Here is a 24,590-nt window from a genome sequence, read left to right as displayed (position 1 = left end):
CCAAGGGGACTGAGCACAGTTTTGCAGCAACCCCAAGCTGTGGCCAGGCCCAGGTCGCCTTCCCATCCTGGGGGCACCCATCCCTTTTGCCCCTCTGTGTTCACATACCACCCCCACCACATTCCCTCTGGGCCGGCCCCAGTCAGGCCAAGTGACATTAGCATGTTCCACAAACTCTCTGTGCCTCCGTCTGCTCATCTGTGAAATGGTCCAGGAACTTCCTGCCTACCTGTTGGCAGGGTGCCGTGAGGGCTGGACAAGCAGTAGAGAGCTGGGCCCACGGTGCAGTCCCTTGTTCCCTGGACTTTGCCTCTCACACCTGCCCTGGGGCAGGCACTGAGACCTTGGTGGAAGAAGCCCAGAGACAGGGTCATGGGTGACAGGGGGCTTGTGCAGGGCTGAGGACAAGGGGACAAGCCCCTCACTCTCTCCTGCAGCTGTGCACTCCACGTGATGTGAGGAAGACCCTAATGACGTGGCTGCAGTTTGAGGGCTTCCAACAGGCCAGGCACGTGTGACAGGATTTATGTGTTACTTCATGCTTTTCATTTAACTCATAACGAGTATGAGAGGTGGTTACTGTTACTGTCTACATTCTACAGGGGAGCAGTATAATGCTCAGAGAAGCTAAGCCATTTGCCCAAGGTCACACAGTGAGATACTGGGTTGGAACCAAAGGACCCTCGGTGCACAGAGGATTCTGGAGAGCAGCGAGAATGTTCTCAGACTCCACCCTGTGCACCCCTCGGTGACCTGCTGAGCCGGCCTCTACATCTGGGATCTAATCTTATCCGCCCCATCAGCACTTGTCATGCCTCTTTTATGGTCTGTGTACTCTGACATGTGTCCGTATTGGTGGTGACATGCCTTCATTCTGACAATATTTGCCGAGCATCAGGGAGGGGGCCTTGGTTATTAATTTATTATCCTCAAACACCATGAGGCTGCTGTAGGCCAGGCTCCGTGCTGGGTGTGGGGACCATGGGGCCATGCCAATGACTCACTGCTGAGGTTGAGGGTCCTGGTGGGAAGTCTAGGGCGTGGTGGGTGGGGGCAGAGGAGCCAGCTCTGGGAGGTAGAACCAATGTCCTTGTTGCTGGCACTCAAGTTCAGAGAAGTCACGTGATGTGCCCAGATTCCCACAGCTGGATGCAGGACTGTGGGATTCAGACGCAAACACAGCCTCCCACCCACTCCTTGAGTCAAAGTCCGAATTAGGGGAGACCCATGTTGCCTAGAAATGGGCTGGGGCTGGGAGCCCCCACGAAAGATAGCCTCGGAGCCAAAGCTGGTACCCCCTGGAAACCCAGTGTCTATTTTTGCACTGCTTTTCATGGGAACCAGGGCCTGAAGCTGTGGGGTGCTGTCGGGGGTCACAGAGGATTAGAGGAGGGACCATGTGGGCACAGTTGGGCTGGGCCTTGAGGCCCAGTTGGGTGGAGGCGAGAGCAGCTCAATGCCCCCTTGCCTCGCCTGGTGCAGCCTTGGTTCCCCAGGCGCGCTCTGATCCAGGAGTCCTGCATCAGTGGCCCCAGAGAAGGCGGAAGTGGGGGCAGGCAGGGCAGGTTTGGCAGGGCTGGCCCGGGGGCCGCCAAAGACACGCAGGGGCTTATTCTTCTCTTACAAGAAGTGTGCAGCATCTTGTGGCCACACCAGCTCAGCACTTTGGAAAATCAGCAAGTCTGTGGATCTGTCAAGTTCTAAGCTTGCGGATGCAGGAAGGTTCTACTTCTATGGTTTCCAGAATATAAAAGCAGGGGTGGGGGTGAGGTGAAGAGAGCCTCAGGGAGTCCCAGGTGCCCAATGCTCCCACCCAGCGCCTCCCTGGGGAGGAGGGTGGGTACCTCCACACAGCCCCAGAGGTCAGCTTCAGTGGGAAGGGGAGGGAGGGGCAGTGAGGGAGCGCCAGGCTTCAGCGGGGAGCAGCTCCCTTAGTGGGCAGGGCTGGGCTAACCACTCTGAGGCTCCAGGGGACCTTCAAACAGATAGAGCCTCCCCCATTTCCCCGCACATCTGGGAGCAGTCCAGGCATCCCTGGTTTTAAGTTCCCAGGTGCTTCTCATGTCTGGTCAGGGTGAGGACCCTGAAGAGTGACATGACCGGTGAGCATAACCACCTTTCTTGTGCTCTGATCCTGAACTGGCCTCCTGGTACCTGGGATGCGGGACCCCTTTAAGGCAGGTGTGTGTGCCCTGGTTCCAGGATGGCTGGAAGAGGTGAGTCCTAGCAGCTAAGCCACATTATGGGTAGGATGCAGGATGCAGATATCTTCCAGGGTTGCAGAAGCTGCGCCCTCATTCACAGCCCCTGGTCCCCCAGCCTCACACTCATCGCTCCCTCTGGGCCCTTGTGCCATCAGCGGAGCTTGTCAAGCTTCCTGCATGTGCTCTGTGTGATTTTTCTGACAACCATCTCTCGGGCTCGCCCAGGTCTCTTCTTTCCGGGCCCCATGCAATAGACGCAGCGGACCTGACAGCATCCTATGGGCACAGGGGCAGCGGGCCCCTGCGGCAGCCCCGTATGCAGGGAACAAGCAGGCAGGAGGAGGAAAGCGGTGCAGGGTGTTGTTAAGAGCCCACCCCACTGGTTCCAAATCTGCCTGTGACTCTTCCCTGTGGATTCGGGCAAGCAGCTCCCCTCCCCCAGCCTGTTTCTCCCCTGAAAACCCATCCTTTACCTGGACCAGAGTTTTGGTATACAACAGGTGCTCAGTGCATGGTCACTACTATTGTCCCTGAGAGGAGGGCGCTAAGGGCCCCATTTTACAGCTGAGGCATTAACCTGGGGAGACTGGGACAGAACCCACAGCTTACTCTCCCCCTATCCCCACTGTACCCCTTGAGTCAAGGCCAGGGCTGGACCCAGCAGTCAGTGAGAGGCATGGTCTCTGTTACTTCAGAATCGACTCCCCACAGCCCTGCCCTTCCCCATTTCTTCCCCCTGAGACCCGCTGGGCTCCAGGTGGGCCTGTCCTCACTTCCCCCTTTTTTAAGGGGCCACCTTCCCTGCCCCAAGGGGGAATCTGAAACTAGTGGCCCCTCCTTCCATCCCAGAGCTGCCCCTTGGGCCCTGGCCCCGCCTCCTCCCCCATCTCAGGACCAAGCCCAGGGGTATATCCAACTCTGGGTGTGTCCCTCTACCCTGAAGTCTCCCAGCCTGGCAGGCAAGAGAACCTGTGCATTTCTCACCAGCCTGCAGGGTATGGAGCCCCAGGACCTGGCTCCTGGGTGCAGCTTCCTGGCAGCCTCAGTCTGGGTGGGCTTGGCTCCTTCCTACTGGGTGCTGGGGTCTCAGTGGAGGGGGTGGGGCCAGGTGAGCCCCTAGAGGAGGTGCGGACTTCTGTCCTCTGGTTGGGGATCACACACCAACCTCTTGCCCCACAGACAGAGGCCCAGAGAGGGGAGGCATCATGCCCCAAGTCACACAGCAACTCCGGCTCACATATCCTGCCTTTCATCCCCTGGGTGGGCATGAGGGAGAAACCAGAGACGGCATGAACAGCTCAGTTCAGAGTCAGATAAACTGAGACTCAATGTGCCCACTGGACAGTGCTCAGATGTCCCCTCCCTTGGGGAAGGATGGCCTAAAGCCCTTGGCCAGAGACTGTCCAAGCACAGGAAAGAGAGAATCAGAAAGACCTGGGCACCAGTCCTCTTTCTGCCATCTACTGGCTGGGTGACCTTGGGCCAATTACTTAACCTCTCTGTTTTCTCCTCTAGGAAACAGGGTAAACCCAGCACTGCCCCCATCTGGCTGCTGTGAGTATTGAGTGCTCTAATGGATGGAAAGGGCCCTGCAGGGTCCGTGTACCAAATGCCCCTGTCCTTGCTATTCACTGGCCTCACCCTCAGGCTTGCCTAGTCCACAGAGAGGTCCTGTGGCTCCCAGCCAAAGAGCAGCTTCTCCTGACAGGTAGTAAGTTCTCCACCGTGGGGTATTCCAGATGACAGGACATGGCTGGGCGGATCGAGTCCCTGCTTGGAGTAGTACTAGATGAACTAACCCCTTCTCTTCCCGGGCCTCCCCAAGGAGGCCTCCTCCCAGCCAGGTGGATGGTCAGCGGTGTCCCACCCCTCCCACGGGCTTCTGCAGACAGCCTTAGGGGGAAAGTGGGGACTGGAAGGAGAGATCTGTTTACCCCAAATACAGAATAAAGAGCCAGTGATGCTGCTGTTGAAGTCCAGGAGCTCAGTAGCTGCCCTGACAGGCTGTCCATCTGTTTGTCGAGGGCAGGGCCAGGGGCCAGGGGAGGGCGGGGGCTGGGCTGCTGGACAGCAAAGCCCAGGAAGGACCTCGCCTGGGCTCAGGGTTCTACTTGTCGTCGTCCACAGCTGCCCCGTACCCCGCTCCCCTCACTCCAGCTGGACCAAGCCAAGTTGACGAAGGCCAAAGAACACCATTCACTCACACGAGGGGCCCCAATAAATCTTGATTTCAAGAGAAAGTGGGCCCTGGAAGCCTGTGAATCCCATGATAAGGGACCCATCAGGCAGATAGATTCCCAAGCTGGCTGGACTCTGGGGTCATGGCACGGGACCACTCTGGCCCTGGGATGAGGACTTTGTCCAAGGCAAGAATGGGCAGCTCTCAGCGGTGGGGCCTGGCCCTGCTGGGAGAGGTCAAGTCTGCATTCCTGAGAGGCCCCAGTGCCTCCCAGGGAAAGCCAGGTACCCAGGGAGCCCTTCTGAGGCCTGAGGTTGCCTTTTCTTTGCATTTGGAGGACGGTGGGGGGCATGGGGTGTTCAGGTTTTGTCAAGAGAAACTGTCAGCTGGACACAGAGACAGACAGACAGGCAGAGGGGGAGGCTGAGGGGCCGAGGGAGAAGATGCTGGAATGGGGGTGGGCCGGGTGCTCTGGCCTCAGGCTGGTGCCCAGGGCTGGTGCTTGGGAGTGATGAGCTGGGGCAGGGGTGGGGGTGGGGCTCAGAGGGCACTGGAGCCAGGCACCTGCCCTGCCAGAGGCCATGTCCTGCCCATGCTGCCCTGAGTGGGCAGCTGTGGGGAGGGGGGAAGTTTCCTCTCCCTCTTAGGGCCCTCTTGGGGGCTCATGGGTTTCACTGGGAGTGATTCCTTAGTAAAGCTTCCAGCTTGGATGGTGCCCTTTTAATTAGATTATCCCAAATTCCCTCTGTCACCGGGTTATTAATATTTATCTGGAGCACACCTGATATGATTCGATCAGTGGGCCTGGGAGGGATGGAGGGGGCTGCCCCTCCTTCTCCCTTCCCTCCTGCACCTCTCCCCCATTCCCACCCCGGTCCCCTGCCCTCATACCACTTCCACTCCCCAAGTCCCCTCCCTCTGGAAGCCCCAGGCACTTCCCTGTCCTGCGTGCCCCTCTCCCTTGGTGCCCCTTCCTGCCCACCACATGGGCAGGAACCCATCCACATGGTGGCCCTGAGGCGTGTGCCCAGCATAGGGCACCCACATGAGGACATGCAAGGAGCAGGGGTGGGAGGGATCCCACGCAAAACGTGCAGGGGGCTCTCTGCTCCTGGCCCATGGTTACCACTGAGACACCCTCTGTCCAAACCCAAGGAGCCCACGAGGTCTGGCTCTTTCCTTTGACTGGGGCCCTGGTGCCCAGGCACAGCTGCATCTCTGCCCCCATCCTGTCCCTCTGCAGGGAAGCCACCACCAACACAAACACACACACACACACACACACACACACACAGTATAACTAGGGTCCCCATGCCTGGACTTGGAGAAAAGGCCCAATGGGTGTGAAATCAAAAGAAGCAGCAGGGCTTCCCTGGTGGCACAGTGGTCGAGAGTCCGCCTGCCGATGCAGGGGACATGGGTTCGTGCCCTGGTCCGGGAGGATCCCACATGCTGTGGAGCGGCTGGGCCCATGAGCCATGGCCACTGAGCCTGTGCGTCCGGAGCCTGTGCTCCGCAATGGGAGAGGGCACAACAGTGAGAGGCCAGCATACCGCAAAAAAAAAAAAAAAAGAAGCAGCAACAGGCTTCCCTGGTGGCACAGTGGTTAAGAACCCACCTGCCAATGCAGGGGACATGGGTTCGAGCCCTGGTCCGGGAAGATCCCACATGCCATGGAGCAGCTAAGCCCGTGTGCCACAACTACTGAGCCCACGCGCCACAACTACTGAAGCCTGTGTGCCTAGAGCCTGTGCTCCGCAACAAGAGAAGCCATAGCAATGAGAACCCTGCGCACCACAACAAAGAACAGCCCCCGCTCACCGCAAGTAGAGAAAGTCCACACGCAGCAGTGAAGACCCAATGCAACTAAAAATAAAAAATAAATAAATTAAAAAAAAAAAAAAAGCAGCAGCAACAAAGCCCTTCTGCAGAAAATGGGATGGATCTGAGAGACACTGGCCCTCTTCCTGGGGAAATGGGAATTAGCACCAAGGATTATTTTTGAGGAAGCGGTGCCCCACTGTGCTCACATGTGCCACCTTCTGAACAGGGCCCCCCAGTGGGGGCTCCAGGCACCAGGACCCTAGTTCCCCAGGCCTCTTGTGGGCAGGCAGGGGAGCACCTGCCCACCTCCCTCCCTCCTGGGAGACCAGTTCCTGGTGAGAATCCCAGGCTTTGCAGAGATGCCACTGTGTGGCTGAATCCCACAGCCAGGCCTGTGTCTGGGATTCAACAGGACAGCTGAGAACAGGAGTGGGAAGCCCGTGCAGCCTGCCTCCAGCCTTGTGCAAAGCTACCTGGTGTCCCAGGCCCTAGGGGCAGGGCATACCAAGCAGGCTTCCACCCAAACTTTGGAACCTGTTTTCTGGAAAGGAAAACCCCTATGGGGAGCCCAGTCCTGCCCAGGCTTTGGCAGTCTCTTAGGTACCCATCCTCAGCCTGGGCAGGAGCCACAGGAGTCTGTACCCATCACTGGGACACCCTCTGGTGGTGTGTCCCCTCTAATCGAAGCCAGTTTCTGGGGGCCCAGCAGCTCACTCTACAAGCAGACCTTGGCATTCTGGGTCAGTTTCAGGCTCATGATGGGAGTGGAGGTCTGTGCAGGGACCCAGGAGGCCAGGCCGGTTTGGTGAACCAATAGCTACATTTCAGATTCTGGGGGCCTCCCCGCATTTTGGGGACCCAGAAACCTCTTTGGGGCTGGCCTGGCGACTGCACTCTGGCCCAGCAGATTGAGGGGAAGGACAGTGGCCTTTTTGGTAAGATTCAACTCTGCAGAATCCTTTGGTCACTGCACGGGGGAGGGTGCAGATGCAGCAGGCAAGGAGGGGGTGGGAGAGACTGCAAGCTGGAAGTCGGGGGTGGGGGGCCAACTCCCAGCCTTGCTGTGCTGTCCCACCTGCCAGCTCTTGAAGAAACACCTGTGGGAGCAGTGCCTCTTCCTACCTGCTCTGGCCCGAGTCCAGTTCCTGGGTCTCACCCACCTGAAAGACCCCACCCCCCCACCAATAGCTCTGAGGTATGCATTCCAGGCAACGCGGGGAAGAGCTGAGCTCTTTGTCTCATCCCCCTTCGAAGCCAGCAGTTCACCTCTCCTGGAAATGCTTTCACCCCTGCGTCCCTGTGCACCGGATACCTCCCACCCACTCCTTGCCACTCTGCTTCAGGCTGCTGACTCTGAGCCCTAAAATTCTGCTATTTATCAGCCTGGCTCAGGCAGTCATGTGGCCCAGTGAAGCACTAAGACCAAGAATGGGGGTGGGGAACTCCCATCTAAATGAATCATTTGACAGAACCTGGGGATTTATCAGAAAACCCAAAGGATGCCTGGGCTTTGGAGAAAGGCAGAATGTGCCTGGAAATAGAACAGATGCCGCCATTTGGGTAGGTGGGTGGGATTCCCCCAGAGGGCACCTGTCCAGAGGTCTGAGGGTCTCCAGCACCTTTTTTCTAAAGTTTCTAAAGTTTTCCAATAGGGGCAGGAGGTGGGCAGAACAGAGGACAGGGCCTAGATACCAGACAGTGCCCTGGGAGGACTGTCATCCCCCTCCCCCCACTGTGTGTACTCCTCATTGGTTTTTTGTCTCAGATGGTTGCTTTAAGTACACCTGGATTTCCTTTTACAGAAGGACACTGAGACCCCACATCGGAACGCGGGCTCCCAATTGAGCTCACATGAACGGCCAGAACTCCCCACTCCCTTACACTCCCTGTGCTCATGCACCTTGGACAGAGTAAGGAGCCCTGCAAGCGATGGGCTTCTCCCACAAGGGACGAGTCCACACCAAGAGTCCTGGAGGGCAGAGGGGATGGGACACCAAGAGGTCGGTGACTCAAGCGTGGCTCTCCTGAAGCCCAGCCCTTTGGCAGCGCCTCCTGTGACCACAATTGCCTCTGCCCAGCTCTCCCCACCAGAAAAGTGGAGAGCAGCTAGTTGCCACTCTTGTCATTAAGTCATAAACTCTTGATAACATTTACTATCCTTCAGTCTTTATTTTGGACAGGGCCCCGTCCTCTACCCTTTGAGGTCTTTTTAGTCATTTGTTGTGCCTCTCAGGATCTTCTATCCATCCCCCTGTAGCTGGTGTCCAGACAGGCACTGGCCATAGTTCTCCAGTGAACTGATCTAAAGCTCTGACCTCCTATCCCAGAGGGCTTCCTGGGCCTTGCCCATTGCCATATTCTACTGTTAGGTTTTAAAATTGCTGGACAATTGGGCTCACTAACCGTTAACTTGTGGCCACTAGGACCCCCCATGTCTTTTTCTATTTGTGTTTATTCATGGCCAGTAATCAATGAACCCCGTGAACTTTGTGTTTGGTCCCTGATGAAGGTTTCCCACTTTGTTGAACTGCACATGTCTCTTACTGGTTGAGGGGGTTTTGAAGCTGTTTCTCCCTCCTGAGGGGCTGCTATACCCAGCCTGTGGCACTATCCCCCTGTTGCACCAACTTAATTTCAGCATCCAAACAACCATTTAGAAAACCATTAAGCCATTCTCTCTAACAACTCAAAATATAAAGTGCTTTCTTTTGTTCAATGTCAAAGCGCCGATGAAAGAGCTTGTGGCATCTGACCTATCAAGGCAGACGTATTATCACATTCAGAGAATGAATAGCATGTTTTCAAACCACTTTTATCTAAATTACACAGTACATGCCCCAGGAGCCCAGAGGTCTGGCTATTCTCTTGAGATGCAGAGAGAGGAGGGCCTCACAGGTGAGGGAGGGGGTCCACTGAGGTGGAGGGATGACCTTAGGGGTGTCCCAGGGCCAGCAACTGAATGTGGCCCATGAGGCCACTGGCAGGTGTCCTCCAGTCTGCAGAGAGCATGGCAGTGGCTGGGTGGGACCCTCCCCAATGGCCATGAGGAGGTGAGGGTGTGTGAAGACACAACCCCTTTAACAGTGAGATCCTTCATGTGGCCCAATAACGCACAGAGATGATTGGGGCCCTGTTCTCACTGTAGTTTTTCTTCTGAGCATCTCCCAGGCTTGTCAAGCCCTTGTGCTCCTTCCCCTCCAGGTTTCTGCCGAGTGGTGGGAAGGAGCCTGTGGCCAGCCTCCTGTGGGTTCTGTTCTAAAAGCTGGTGCTCCTTGAAGAGAGGTGGACGATGGAACCGGGGAGGGAAAGGGGCTGGCTGAGGCCTCCCCGCCCTGTGTGTACGTGAGTGTGTGTGTATAGTGGTGGTGGCTTCCCTGCAGAGGGACAGGATGGGGGCAGAGATGCAGCTGTGCCTGGGCACCAGGGCCCCAGTCAAAGGAAAGAGCCAGACCTCGTGGGCTCCTTGGGTTTGGACAGAGGGTGTCTCAGTGGTAACCGTGGCCCAGGAGCAGAGAGGCCCCTGCACGTTTTGCGTGGGATCCCTCCCACCCCTGTTCATTGCATGTCTTCATGTGGGTGTCGGGGGGAAGGAGAGACACCAATAACAACTGAGACTTAACTGGGTCGGCAGGGCTCATAATGGGATTCAACTTGACTGAAAGAAAATGATCTCAGTGACATTTCTGGCTCACCTGAGTCTCTGCAGCCAAAGGCCACTCAGAACCGAGGAGTTCAAGGTTTGCCCCGGGGGCCCCAAAAGTGCAGACACTGAGTGGCTTCTCCCAGGGCCGGCAAGGCAGTTTTGCTCATGGAGCATTTGTAGAGTACGTGCTGCCCGCCCCAGAAACCCCAGTGACCTGGTGTGCTCAGCCTCGGGCCCCTGGAGCAGGTCCATGGGACAATGGTACCCGTCTCCCTGGTGGGGCTGGCTGAACGGATGCATGAAGGAATGATAGGACTAGGGTGGTGCACAGGACGCTCACTCTCTGAAGTGAATGGGCCCCAGGGGCGGGGCGGGGGTGTCTCTGCCGCTAGCAGGGGTGTAAAGCGAACCGTGCAGATGGCCCGTCCGCGCCACAACAGACAAGCTGCTCCCAGGCCCAGCCCTCAGGACCACAGGACAACAGAGGCCAGGTCTTTCCAGGGGCCACCCTGGAGAGTCTGGCTCTAGGGCAGCACATCCCTGTGCCCGTGTCTACACGGCTGTTACTTCTGGGAGAACTAGAGCAGAGCAAAGACAAACACCTGATGGAGTATCCTGGCTGGGCCAGACCCAGGAAACCAGCTGCCCGACAGGTTTGATATGCCCTCTCGGGCAGGGGCATGGCCCAAGGTGAGGGCCACAATGGCCTTGACCCATTGCAGGGCTGCTCTATGGGGTGGGACGGCCCCTTTCTGAGGACGAACTGACCCACAGCCGTGCCCTGGAGGGTGGTGATGGTAGGGCTGGTGCCCCTGAACTCCAGGCTCCCTCTCTGTCTGCACCCGGCCATCAGGGGCGACTTCAGATCCCAGGTTAGGGCCAGGCATGAGGGGGAAGCAGCGCCTCCCACTCACAAAAGGACAGAGAAGGTCTAAGTGGAGCCACCAGCCAGGCACGACAGCTGATGCCTCAGTGGGGCCTGCTGCCCCTCCCGGCCACGTGGCCAGCCAGCCTCCGGCAGCGGCACTCCTGGCCTGCAGAGAACGGGTGACAAAGCTCTCTGTCGTCTCAGCCAAGGCCAGGTGGGTGGAGGATGAGACAGACCCTGCAGACACGAGACCCCCAGGGGTGCAGACATGCAGGAGGGCGGCATATGCACCCTCCTCCCCTCTCACGCAAAGGGACGAAAAGGTACACACAAAACCACAGAAAACCAGCTCGCAATCCCACAGGCACGTGTTAGGGCTGGGAGCCCTCCACCCACCAGCACGGTCCAGGAGAACCAGGACAGGCCCCAGCCCCCTTGCCCACCTCCCTGTAATCCCTGGGGCGTGTTCCCTATAGTAGGGCTCCAGGGGATGGAGATGAGAGAAGCTGATGCCTGAATTCTTCCTTTAACTCCCACCCTTAACAAGGTCAAATTCATTTTCTTTGCCTCCGTAAAAAGTTCACAAATGCAAGTCTTCGGCTTTTCCTGAAATCAGAGCCCTGGCAGCCAAGTCTCAATAAAACACTGTGTTTCCAGGTGCTGGGGCCAGTCTTGAGGCCCCTGGTCACTAGAGTTCACAGGGACTTTCCTACTACCTCTCCACCTTGGTGGCGAGCAGCTCCTCCCTGCTGCAGGCCGAGCGCCCCGTCCCCTTCAGATGCCTGATGGACCCCTGGGCTTGCAGCCAGGCTCCCCAGAGCAGGGCCTGCTGTGCCGCTGGCCAGCCCTCCGGTCCTCCTTGCTCTTCTATGGGAGCCCCCTTCACCCAGCACTGGAACCTGCCACATTCTGACCTAACAACTCTCGCCGGACCTTTTCTTAGAGGCACGGTAGAGCGTATGTTTGTTGTCAATATGATTTTATTTACTTTGCAGTGGAATCCATGAGAGCCAGAAGCACAGTGGGGGCCGTGGCCCCTGGGGTCTGGGTGGCCAGTGCCGAGCCTGGGGCATGGCCTGACCAGTGGGCGATTGTATTTAAAAAAGAAAACAAAATGAAATACACAGAACGAATGCTAACCACGGACATCAGTAATCTCTTGGTAATGGTGGGAATTTCATTAAACTTTCCCTTAAACAACAGAAACCCTGGCCTCTGACTAACACAAGGTGCTGGAGAGAAGATGACCAAGTGACTTGATCTCTGAACTTGAAATGTACTTTCCTACCTAGAAATTCAGCACAATGTGTTTAACGGCCAGATGCCTGCAGGCTGTTTGCATGCCCGCCCTGCCCCCAAGAGGCCCAGGGACACCCCTCTCCAGTCTCTACAGCCTGACCCAGGAGGCCACAGCCCCCTGCTTGAGTGGGTTTCACAGCTGTGGGGGTCCGAGGCCTGGACCTCATCCCTGATGCAGAGCTGGGCACATGGCACACAGACACATCTCTCGGGGTCACCAAGGTCATGGCTTATGGCTGGTTATCCTCATGGCAGGAGTGGGGTGGCATGGGGTGAATTTCACAGAAGAGGCACAGAGAGGTCCCCCTTAGTCGGGGACATGCAGCAAAGTGGACGTGTACAAGGGAGCGGGTTTGCTGACTCTCAAAGCAGGGCGAGCTCTCGGGTTGGGAGCATGCTGCCTTTCCGCCAAGGCTGCAAGGCCAAGGTCAGTGGTCTCTTCCCTGAGTGGCAGGTGAAGCCCCCGGGGCTGGTAAAGCATCTTCATGACAGCTTCACCTGGAGAGTCCCCACGGCAGTCCTGTGAGGTGGGCTGGGAGGGCAGCGCCGTTCATTCTACAGATGAGGGAACTGAGGCTCAGAGTGCAGGAAGGTCACGCACCTGGGAAGGGTCAGAGGCAGGACAAGAACCAGGTTCCTGACCCCTAGGTAAGCGTCTTCCTTCCACGCAGCACTGCGCAACCTCTGTAGGGGAGCCCTGTTCTTAGGCTTCACAACTTTGGGGGCAGTTCCCTCTGAGCCAAGGACGGGCGGGAGAGAATGCTTTCACTTCGAGGGATGGCCTTGCAGCCTGGCTTAGAAACCCAGGGCTAATCAGATCCTGGGCCACCTGGTTCCCCAGGGTCTCCAGAGGAAGCGCCTGGCCTCAGGCCAGACCCGCAGGCTCCTTCCCTTTGCTATGGGTTTGTGGCACAGCTTGCAGGCCGGTCTAGGGCTGCACCTCTGCACGTGTGTGGGGTTTCCCAGGGAAACTCCTCCTCCTTCCTCTGAGGCGGGGCGGCCTCTGGGGGCCTCTGCTGGGCAAACAAACTGTAAGAGGCTTCCTTCTCTCGCCGGGTGAACCCAGGCGCTCCTGCCACCCTCCAGCCTCCCTGCATGGCGGAGGGGAGGCCAAACAGAGGATGGAGGCTTCCGCAGGTGCAGGGCACAGCCATGAGCAGATTCCCACCACCCTGGGGGCTGCCCTCCTCCCAGCTATTTCTACCGAACAAGAAGCAGACAAGAGAGCTCAGAGGGACCTCACAAAAAACCGAGGGGAGAGCCACAGAGGTCCCCCACTGTGGTCCACAGATTTTGCCCCATTTCCTACCCATCAAAGGTCAGAGCTGGGTGACCTTTGCCAGCCACTGCCCTCATTTCAGGACCAGCATCTTCATCCTGTCCAGCTGTCTGCCCCCAGCAGGATTTTACAGAAAACTCAAAGGTCCTGGATTCAAAACTCTCTGTCCTGCCTGACACTCAGCCGATCAGGACAACACAGCGCTGCCTGCTGATGGCATCCAGACCAAGGCCGCCAATGGAACTGCCCTCTGGACTGCAGACCCTCCTCCTCTGCAGAGATGGGCTGGGGACCCCTCCCAGCCTGCCTATCCCCACCCCTCTAATTGGCTCAAGAACTCCAATTCCCTTGACTTGTGAGTTCCAAGTCTCCCCTGCTGGGACTTAAGTCAGAACCTTCTGGAATAGCACACTGTTCCCCTCTGTACTTAACCAGACCCTGACCCCACTATATGCCCACCTTCCCCACACCCAGCTTCATCCTGCCATCATCCACCTTCCCTGAGAGGGTGAAGCCCTACTGGGCTTGTGAGTCCCTGCCCCACTGCCCTCACTGTGCCAGCACATGCGCATCAAAGGTGCCCTCTCTTCCCAGAGGCCCCGACGACATCATGTAACGTCAGCACAGACACTAGCGGTGGGGAAACTTTTAAGTATGCATGCACACGCACCCCAGCCAATAACATTAAGTGTCATTTTAAAAAAATGGGTTAAATAAGCAGTATCGCCGAGGATGGCCGTGCTGGGCTGATTATCCTGTATTTGCACGTTCTGGCGGTGGGAAGGCTAAAAGTCTAATGACTGAATTATCACCCTAATGCCTTCTGCTGGCTGGGAATAATCCTGAGGCAACAGCTGCCGCAGGGTTTTTGGCTGGTTTCCTCTAATTGCATCCAGATTAAGGGAGCCGTGCAGGGGCGGGCCTTCTCCATCCCTCCGGAGCAGCGGGACCTCGCAGAGCCCACACACCCAGGTCTTCAGCTTTCGAGGTCCTGGCTGCTCCAGGAGGCCCAGATCTCACTGGGACCTCACCCAGCCCATAGGGTGAGAGGTGGGAGGGTCCTGGGGAGCCGTGGGGGTGAGGGGCTGTGGGAGCTGGGAGCTTCAGAATGAGCACTTTCCACCCAGGACCCTCCAAAGTGAGGGAGCCTGGGACCCCTCTCCCTCCACCCCGCACACAGCAACCCAAAGGCACAAGGTATTGTAAAATGCACCGACGTTCTTCTGCTACGGAGGATGAGGGGGGAGCACTCTTTCTCCTCTTAGGCATCTCCTGCCCCTTCAGGGGAAGTCACGCCCCTGGTAGAAAGTGAGCTCCAAAACAGTGTTATCTGGACCAGGACTTTGTTGTGGTGCTGGTAGACTCTTCCAGCCCCGTACCAGCCGCCCAGTTCCTCACCCCTCCCTGAATCCCAGTCCCTCGCCATGTCACTTCTCTTACTGCAGGGGAGGGTCCATTTCCCCATCCCTAGATGCTGAGTCTGGCCATGTGACTTGCTTTGGCCACTGGGGTGGCAGCACGGGGGGCATCTGTCAAGGCTTGGGAAGGTGCCTGTACACTTCTGATTCTGCACCTTCGCCTTGGCCAGGACTGGCTTGCAGGAAGGATGCAAGAAGCACAGAGCAGAGCCAAGTCTGACCTCTACACACCTCGACATGTGTGAGCACCCCCCTGGGACTTAACAGCTCCAGGCATGGGAGCAAGCCCAACCCTGACCAGAAATGCCCAGCTTGAGCTGCTGCCCCACAGACTCATGTGCTAGGTAAGTGTGTGCTAGTTGAGGCCACCATGTTTGGGGGCTATTGTTATGTAGCATTACTGTGGCAATGAATAACTGTTACGCCTGTTCATGGGGATGTGGTCTCTAGAGGAGGGTCAACATAGTGCCTGGGTAACTCAAGCCATTTCCATAATGGATCAGGAGCCATCCTCCAGATGGAAAGGCAATCTTCTTTCCCCAGAAACAGAGCACAAGTCTACCCCCATCCAGCCTGGATCCTGCTGCTGGACTATAATGGTCAGTACCCTAAGATCTGGGCACTGATGGGGCTCCAGGATGGTCTCTCTGAAAGGCTCTTGGACAGAGGGGCCAGGAACTTGGAAGTACCAGTGTCAGTCTCCTGCCTGCTGGAGGACTTGGGCTCATGGAGAAGAGAGAAGCTGAGAAGGGAGGAGGCTGATAACTTCCTCTTTCCTGTTGATAAACATCTTTTTAAAGTGGCGCCATCCAGCAGCGTCAACTCTCAGTGAGAAAAGCTGAGGGCAGGAAGAAGCCTTAGTCTGGCTGTGTCTCCACAATGACTCTCAGCACGTCAGGAATTTTTCTCCCCAGAAGAATGTGCAGGAGGATTCAAGGAACGATTCCAGCCTCCTTGCTCCTGCCAGTTCAAGAGGTGGCTTCCTGTGCCAATGGCTCCACCGCTTTACACTGGCTGGGAGCCCTCCCATGACCTTATCTGTCCTTCTCTAAATCCCAGAAGGAGCAACTGACGAGAATCTGTGGGAGCAGGGAGAGCTGGCTGGGAAGACCTGGTTCCCACGCAGAAAGCAGAGCTGCCCTGAGTGACGGCTACTGTACTGTGGCCACTCTTGCGTCCAACCACCTAAGGAGCTGACTTACAGAAGACTGGCATTCATGGCAGAATGCAGGCCCTGCAGGGAAGTGGGAGTCTTTCTAGCACTTTCAGGTGCCTTTGTCTTGGTTGGTCAGTTAATATAGTACCCCTTCCCTCAAACATTGCAGATTCCCTTCAGAGGATTTTGCGTGCACACACACACACCTCAACCCATCCAGACCCCAGTTGGTTGCAGTATTTGGTGAGGTTGGCCTTAAACAATGCCAAATGCAGACATTCCCCAACAAAGGGAGAGAAATCCAACATTTCAACAGCCTGTGCTCAGGCAGCAGATTCCTTCACATACCAAGAGGACAGGCTGTTGAAATGGACAGTGTGAAAGCCCCCAGTCCGCTGCTCTTACACCTCTTTACCCTGAAATCAGTGGGGCTTTTTTTGGCGGGGGAATGGGGGGCAGATGTCTTCACATCAGCTTTGCAGCTGTGGCTGGAGAAGCTGTGGAGTATGTTTGGTTCTTTCAGAGAATGAAGCCTGATGAGGCGGGTGTGTCCGGCTTGCAAAGATGTCTCTGGGCCTGGACAGGACCCCCTTGTTCTGCACTCTCCGGCACTGGTGGGTGCACGAGACCTCTCCTTCTGTCTCTGCCTTTCCCAATGCCTGGCAATACCCTTCGGTGGCTGATGAAGCTGGAGGAATTCCCGGGACGTGTGGAGATCCATCAAAGGCAGGCAACACGAGAACCCAGCCAGCCTGCGTGTCCAGGTGGGATGGCCGTGCATTTTGGTCCCGCTTTTTTTGGGAGGTGACTTTTCTCTGGGCAGCTGGCGGGTTCCACTTCTGTCACTTCTGGACTCCGCTTTTGTCCTTAATATGAAAAGTTTCCCTTCATGCCGCCCAAGGGCATTTTCCTTCCATTTCTACCACCCCATCCCCTCCAAGCCCAGCCCCACCCCCTCCCCCATGCTTGGGACCTGGCTGAGGTTCCCTCACCCCTCGTCTGGCACAGGGAGCCCAACCTATCTGCGGAAACCGAAGCCTTCCCGGGGCGTCTTTGGGCCCTTCCTGCCTTCTCTGGGGGGCTTGGGCGAAGGCGTCTCCACAGTGCCCCCGTATGGGCAGCTCTCAGACCCCGGGTGCTGGCCTGTGCACTCCACGGCGGGCATGTAACCACTGTCCCACATGCCAGTCCCACACAGCTTGCACAGGTCATGCAGGCTGCAGGGGATCCGCGGCAGGAGGCGAAACTGATAGAGCAAACTCCTTGCCTGCGAACAGAGAGGACAGGCAGTGACGAGGGCGTTGGCGGACAGCCAGTGGCCCGAGAGCAGGGGCAGCAATACCCAGCACCCAAGGGCTCACCCTGTGCCAGGTCAGGGCGAGGGCTCTGCCTGCCCCGCCCCTTTCAACACCGTGATCCAGCTGAGGGACGGGACTCACATGGTACCCGGAGCAGTGCTCCCATGTGGCTTGACACAAAGAAGGCTCCCCCCGACGGCCTTCATATGGAGGGTGAACGGGGCAGGCAAAAGCGGCACAGGGCCCACCCTGTCCCTCCCTGGCTCGGCCTGGCCCCACAGCTCCACCTCTCCGCCCTGCAGGGTCTGTTTCCACCACCCTCTTCCTACCCACCCCACCCTGACCCCAGGCCCTCCTCACTGCCCCCGGAAGACACCAGAGAGCTTTAAGAAGCAGACTCCAGCAGGAGCCTGGGAAGTGGGGAGGTGGCAAAGGCGCCCTTTATTCCACTAACTTTGGATGAAAAGTGTCCACCTCCCCTCCCTCAGCCTCCTGCTCAGTTTTCCTGGCTCTGGGCTAGGACTGAGGTACTGCAGGTAGAGGACCTGTCCATCAAACCAGGTAATCTGTTCAGTCCATGAGGAGAGAGGCCTCTTTGCCAGGGCCTGATGGGCACCCTGAGCAACTGCCAGACATGCTGACCACTGGGCCTTGGTCAGGAGCTCCCAGGGTGGCTGGAGTGTGTGGACGAGGCTCTGGAAGTGAAGGGGCGGGGCTCTGTGTGTGGAGGGCGGGGCTTGTGGGGGCTGCGTGGGGGTGGAGCTCTGGAAGTGAAGGGGTGGGGCTCTGTATATGGGAGGGCGGGCCTGCATGTGGGGGCCACACTCACCTTCCTGAGAACAAGCTCCCCATTCATGTGCATGGCCAGGTTTCCAAAGTGCAGAAGCATCTGGTCGGTGGCCAGCTGCTGCTCAATGACGTCATCCCCGTAGATGGCCACGATGGCCACACAGATGAAAAGGTGGAAGTAATCCGTCTGGGGGGATAGAGAGTGGGTTCAGATAAGGCCCCTGACCCAGCCCCAGGCCCTGCCTGCAGGTAGAGGCCAAGTGCAGAGGTGCGGGGTAAGGGCTCGGGGTGAGGTCGTCTGGGTTCATGTGGCCCTGGGCAAGCCCAGCAGCCTCCTTCATCCTCAGTTTCCCCACCTGCAAATGGGCCAGTGTGAGCACCTCCATCCAAAGGCTGCTGTGACATACAAAGGGGCGATGTTGGAGCTGGCTACCCACGGGCTGCTGTTACCCTCCGGGGAGCCCTCTGGGAGGCTTTCCAGCACAGGGCAAAGAACATGCTCCTCTGAAGGCTGGCCCGTGCCCATTCTCTTGAGAGACAGTGCGTCAGAACACGCTCCAGTGGGTCACAGAACACACCACTGAGAAAGAACTTTCTGGCAGCCACCCACTGGTCGCTGTCCTCCTGCCTCCAGGCCAAACGTCCCAACTCATGCCCCAGAGACGACTCTTAGGTTTGTTGATAAGGAAGTGGGGAGAAGAGCCTCAGAGCAGAGCACGGCAGATCACGATGGTCCCCATGGAGCTCCCCAATGAGCCCACCATCTTTAACCAGCTTTACAGAGCCCATTGAGGACTCCGCTGTCTTCCTTGGAGGCTGCCTCATATGGCTGCCCAGCAAAGAAGGCCTGGCCCACAGCAGGAAGCCGGCACTTGGTCCTGGCTGGGGTACATCCTGTGCGCTCTCTGGCCCGGACACTGTGAGGGCACACCGCCTTTGAGTCACACTTGCTCTCGGGGGCAGAGGAAGGACAAGGACCACCAGGAAGCCTGTGTTTAGTCTCCTGACATCGGCCACCCAGCCAGACAGAACTTTGTTCCTTTGCAAACAGGGCCAGGAGGAGACCTGGATGCGGGCAGAAGTTATGGGCAGCAAACATCCCACACCCCACCCACTCTGAAGAGACCATTCTGGGTTGCCCAGCCCCTTCCTCTGAATTAATCCAGAATGGCCTTGATGTGGCTCAGAACGATCCTTCTGCAGCTATTTGAACTGTGGCCAGGGTTGGCGGAGGGCTGGGGGGAGGGGGGAGGACAGAGGAAGGTGCATGTCTACCTCCTCTCAGAGAGGACTCGGGGGCAGAAAAGGTGGGGCACATTCTAAATGGGGCTGGATGGCAGTACAGGACTAATCCCAGTTCACTGGACAAGGCCCAGGGCAGCGCAGCCCCTGAGGGCAAACTGGAAGTATCATGAATGAAATAGAGTCTTTCTCACTCTGGGGACACTTTAAAAGTTAAAGCACCTGGTAGTGACCACCCCCCTCTCCACGAGCTCACTCTAATGAATTAGCCTACGCCCACTGCAATCATCCTACCCGCCGCTTCCAATCTCCTGCCACTAATTTGATCAAGTGGTGGGGCCAAATGTGGCTAAATTTAGCCTGAGAAATGGCCCCATTTGTTGGGTAACGCTCTGAGTTCACTTGTAACATTAGCCTAAATGTGATGTCACGAGGGTGGCAAACCTGCTGCTGGAAAAACATGCAATGAGGCTTTGCAAAGTGGACACAATTTTTTTTTTTTTTAAATGTGATCCAGCGTTTTGGACCATCCTTGCCAATGCTTCCTTGATTCCAGCCTGCAGTACACGTCGAGCACGCTAACCCAGGCAGGAATCGCGGCCCAGACCTGGGCTGGGCTGGGGGCAGGAGCAGGAGGCGGGCGAGGATGGATGAACACAAAGACAGCCTGTGGCACCAGCACCCCATTTGTTCACACTCACTTCTATCAGACATAACTCTTCTTTGACGTTAGTAAGGAGGGGAAACGCTGATGCACACTTCCGAGGGCTGGTGGGCGTGCCCACGCAACAGCGAGGTTTGTCTCATCCAAGCTGCTCCGGCTGCCGCAGGGAGGATGGAGCCCACTCTTGCAGAAAGGGTCCTGGCCACCTCCCGGATGCGTCAATACTATTTTTTTTTAAGGCTGATGGATTCAGAGAGACTTGCCTATCCTTTCACGTCGCCAGCTTGTTGCTAATTTGGGCATTAAAGCTGTGTGACAGGGCCAGCTCGACGCTCTCAGGGGAATTTGTTGAGGAGACAATGATAACAGTGGATGGCAAGTGGAAATCACATCTCTGGGTGGGGACAGTGGGCCAGGCCCGGGCTCTCAGAGGGGCTGATGGGGAAGTAAGATCTCGGGCCCTTTCCCTGAGCCGTCCCGAGGGGGCAGGCGGGCGGGCACTGGCTCCAGCTTGTGGGCACTGGCGTCCTGCTCGGCCCCGCAATGTCTTTCACGCTGATTGGTTGTGACAGGAGCGTGCTCAGCCCCAGAACGTGGTAATGAGTGCAGTCAGTGGGCAATTTGCATCGATTTCAGTTACTTGGGAGGCGAATTGCAGGTCTGAGGCTGGCCGCGTGGGACTGGAAGGCAGTCGCCATGTGAGGGGCGGACTGTGGCTTGCAGGGGGTCAGGGATGGTGGAGGTGGACCCCAGAGGAGGCGCACGGTTACGTGGGCACCCCACCCTCCTTTTAGGCTGGGTGCAGGATGGCTGTCCCAGCCCCCAGCCCTGGGCACCGCGCCTGACTCACCTGGTAGTGGGCCCAGCAGGCCTCCCAGATCCGCAGAGCCTCAGCCTCGGGAAACTCCCGCTTGAAGCACAGCAGCAGCCAGCGGTGGCAGAAGAGCATCTGCAGGCCATCCTCGCCCAGTGAGACCAGGTGCTGGTAGAAGCGCAGGTGAGTCAGCCGCAGCAGCTCCCGCAGGTACAGCTGGGGGCAAGGCCGAGATGAGTTAGCCCCCCAGTCCCGAGCACACCTGCCTGCCTGGCCCAGGAAGCCCACTCCCACCGAGGCCCTTCCTCGGTCCACCCCTCCCGCCCACCAAAGCCTGTGTGCCATGCGTGAGGTCTCTACCTGCTACATGTCACTGCACCCACTTGTTTTGTTCTGTTGCTGGAAGTCTGACTCACACCTGTCTTTGTCATTTTAGCCCAGATTTCATACTGTTTTGGAGGCTGTGGCGTGGCCCAGGGCAAGGCAGAGCACAGCACCCTGATGTGGACCAGGAGAATAGTGGCAGGAAGACCCCCAGGCCTCAGGCGCCATATGGGGCTGTTTCTGACGCCCCCTCTCTTCTGGGATGTCGAGCAGATCATCCATTGACAACGCCACCTCCCCCACACCCACTCAACCACCTTCCGCTCTGATCACCAAGATCCATCATCTTCCAGAGCTGATTTAGAGCAGAGAGGGGGCGTTTCTGAACCCCAAGAGGCTCAATTCCTGCACTTAAGGTCACCACCCAGTGACTTGGGATAAGATGGAGGCTATTTCTGGCAACGTCCTGCTCTGGCTGCTGACTTCACCAGCACCGTTGTAAAATCAATCTCCGGCAGCTAACGAGTCACGGGGCCTTGTGCTTCGGAGCCCATCAGGGGCGAATGGCATCAGAGCCCGTAATTGCCTCCACAGGTACCGTGGAAACCTGACATCACAGGGCCGATGCAGAGAGCACAGAGTGGGCAGGCTCGGCTGAGATCCCAGCCAGATCCTGGGGTGAGGGCTTGGTGACTCACAGGCCCCTTCCCACACAAGCAACCCATTGTTCCTACTTGAGACAGCCGCTGGGATGGCACGGGAACTGATTCTGAGGATCCTTCCCGACTGGCCAGTCTTTCCGCCCAGTGGCCCACAGCAGGGTCAAGTCCAGGCACGCAGCTGACTCCCTCCCTCCCTCACGGGTGCCCCCCACCCCCGCTCTGGTGCCCGGCACCTTCCAATCCCCACCTGCCTGCTCCTGGCTCCCCCTCGTCCAATCCCCTGCTGTGTTCTGCTCTACCATCCATAGTCTTCAACGGCTTCCTAATGGCAAGTCGACGGGACATGCTCCTTGGCCTGGCATTTGAGGCCCTCCATTCAGCTCGACCCTCATTGCATGTGGGCCACCAACCTGACCAGGGCACCCAGTGTCATTGCCAGAGAGCTCTGCTCAGCCAAGTCTCGGCAGGCCTGACAGTGTCCAGGGCCAGACCCCATGTGCCATTGGGTCGGCCTAGTCCAAAGAGACACTGGGACGCCTGTCTTGGTTCCCACCTCTATCACCAGAGCTCTTTCTGTATCACTCCCTGGCACCCAGCATCCTCTCCTCACACTGTCAGCTTCCAGACCAAGAATCTCTTGCAGACTGGGGACCTGAGACCATCTCCCAGTGCCAGCAGCGCCCGGCAGGAGCTTGGAGTACACAGGTGCCACGTAAGGAAAGAGTGCACACTCCTGGCCCTGCCTTACCCAGCTCTGCCTCCTTGCTCCCAAGTCTCAGTGCTGCCTGGTCTGTGTAGGTTAGGGGAGGCCATGAAGGGAGGGGTGCCGGCTGCGCACAGCAAGCCTGCTGCCCTGGAGGTACGGTTGTGACAACTACCCAGCGGGCCTCGAGGTGGTTTCAGGAGCCCCTCCCATCCCCACCCCCAGAACCCTGGCTATGTTGGACCCCTGCAAGGGGCCCAGATGCACCTGAGGAACCATTTTACACAGCACAGGGTCAGGTGTGATAGGGACCCACCCCCCTTCTTTGTCTCCCAGGGAGCCTGGGTTGGGATGCCACATGCACGGAGGTGGGAAGCCACAAGGGGAAGGCCCTGCACAGTCTAGACTCTGGACCTGCAGGAGTGTGAGGTGGGGATGGCAACATGTGTCCTGGGACCTGGGAACAGCATGCGTCCCTCCTGGGGGAGCTGGCCCTACCCCAGAGGCCCAGGGCTAAGCCCCCCACAGTCCATTGGTAAGGCTGTCCCTGGCCTTTCTGCTGCTTGCTGACCCACAGCAGCCAAGCCATACACAACTGAGAGCCTCACCAGCTGTTTCTCCATGTCCTCATCCCGAGGAGAGCTGACAAAGATCGTGTTCTGCATCAAACCCACAAAGCACCAGAAGGTGTCTGACTCGTCCAGGACCTCGGCCAGGATGGGTGCCACCAGGTCCGACATGCCCTGGGAGTAGCCGATGGCTGGGTTGTACACCGCATAGTTCAGCAGGATCCTCCTGGAGACACAGTGCAGAGAGCAGGGAGGTCAGTGGAGGACGGCCACAACACAGCAGTGTGTTGTCGGGCAGGCCAGTAGAACCCCAGGCTGGAGACCCTGGGCTGTCCGGGCCCCCATCTTTCGCCTTGATCTCAGAGGAAGGAGGGCAGCTCTGGGACCGTCTCCAGAGCCTGGGGAAAGGTAATGGCCTGCAATTAGGCACTCACCAGCCCAGCCCCTCGAGAGCAGGGCAAGGAGGAATGTGGGTCTGATTTTCTTAATTGTCAACTGCCTGTGACAAAGGGTGGGCTGGCCAGGAACGTTTTCATGGGCTGCTAATTTTGTGCAATTATTTGCCAGGAGGTAGCAGCACGTCAAAGATGCCAGCCTCAGCCCCGTGTGGCTTTATCATCCAGAAGACCACCCAATGGGAGACAGAGACACTCAGGGGGAGGCTGGCCCACAGCTGGTGTGAGACAAGCAAGGTTAGGCTTAGTGGATGCCCAGCGGGTGGGGCCTACAGGTCTTCCCTGGGCCTCTAGGACAATAAGAGACCCACTGACATTGCCTAAAATAGCTAACAACCCTCTGATTCTGGGGCACTGAACCTGGAGGAAAGACCCCTGACCCCTGCAGAAGCTGCTGCTCTTCCACTTCCCAGAGGGTCAACTGAGGCCTGAGGGGTGAGGTGGCAGATGGAGTGAAACGGAGGGGGCAGGAAACATGCCGGCCCGGAAGGTGGTACCTCATGCTCTCCACATTGGGATTGCCTTCTCCTCGGAAGAACTGGTTGCTTCGATCTGTCCGTACCACATCCTTGTCCACGGTGAACTGCACGTTCCGCCAGAACGCTCTGTGCTCTTCAGGGGTCATGGAGAGCCTGGCATGGAGCAGAGCGCCCGCTGGGGGGTCAGCAAGCGGCACATACGCTCCCGGCTGGAGCGGGCGTCCCGCCCAACCCCGCCCAACCCTGCTCCCAGATGGGAACTGGGGCCGCTGGCAAGCCCTCCGGCTCCCACTGACCTGGGGTGGGGGGGAGTGCACAAGGCTTTCCAAACATTAACTCGGCCTCACGGGTCCCAAACAGAGAGCTAACCGTAGCCCCGGGATCAGCGAGGCCCAAACGGACCTCAGCAGTCCCAGTGCCCCCCAAACACCCCCGCCACCCCGGTGTTCTGCGGAAGGATGTCAGTGCCTCGTTAAGTACGCTGAAAAAGTATTCTAAAATCTTGACATGCGAGCTAAAGAGAGCCAGTCCCAGGGCCCGCCGCTGGGGTAATAACTGCACTTATCCAGCCCCATCGCTCACGGTCCTGGGAGACCCATTTTTCAAGGAAACTATGGGTCACGGAACATACTATCAATGCTGAATTGCACCTCAAATTGCCTTTCCAAATGGCATTTCCCTCCGCGGCGCTGGGGTGGGTTTCCCTCCGCGGCGCTGGGGT

The 24,590-nt window shown here is 57.7% G+C and overlaps 1 protein-coding gene across 1 annotated transcript in view; it reads right to left on the bottom strand.

The window, feature by feature from the left end:
• Positions 1 to 16,324: 16,324 nt before the first annotated feature.
• TBC1D16 (TBC1 domain family member 16) overlaps positions 16,325 to 24,590 on the bottom strand; it is an 80,088-nt gene continuing 71,822 nt past the window's right edge. Inside the window, exons 8-12 of the mRNA XM_029212144.1 lie at positions 23,888 to 24,022; positions 22,975 to 23,161; positions 20,714 to 20,893; positions 17,998 to 18,144; positions 16,325 to 17,137 (exon numbers count right to left, since the gene is read on the bottom strand). Of these exons, the coding sequence (XP_029067977.1) occupies positions 16,889 to 17,137; positions 17,998 to 18,144; positions 20,714 to 20,893; positions 22,975 to 23,161; positions 23,888 to 24,022 (898 nt within the window). The 3' untranslated portion in view covers positions 16,325 to 16,888. The remainder of the gene's footprint in view (positions 17,138 to 17,997; positions 18,145 to 20,713; positions 20,894 to 22,974; positions 23,162 to 23,887; positions 24,023 to 24,590) is intronic.

The sequence above is a fragment of the Monodon monoceros genome, unplaced genomic scaffold, assembly GCF_005190385.1.
Source record: "Monodon monoceros isolate NGI ecotype Baffin Bay Population unplaced genomic scaffold, NGI_Narwhal_1 Super_Scaffold_9, whole genome shotgun sequence".
Classification (NCBI taxonomy): Eukaryota; Metazoa; Chordata; class Mammalia; order Artiodactyla; family Monodontidae; genus Monodon; species Monodon monoceros.
This window is presented reverse-complemented; position numbering and strand designations above follow the sequence as displayed.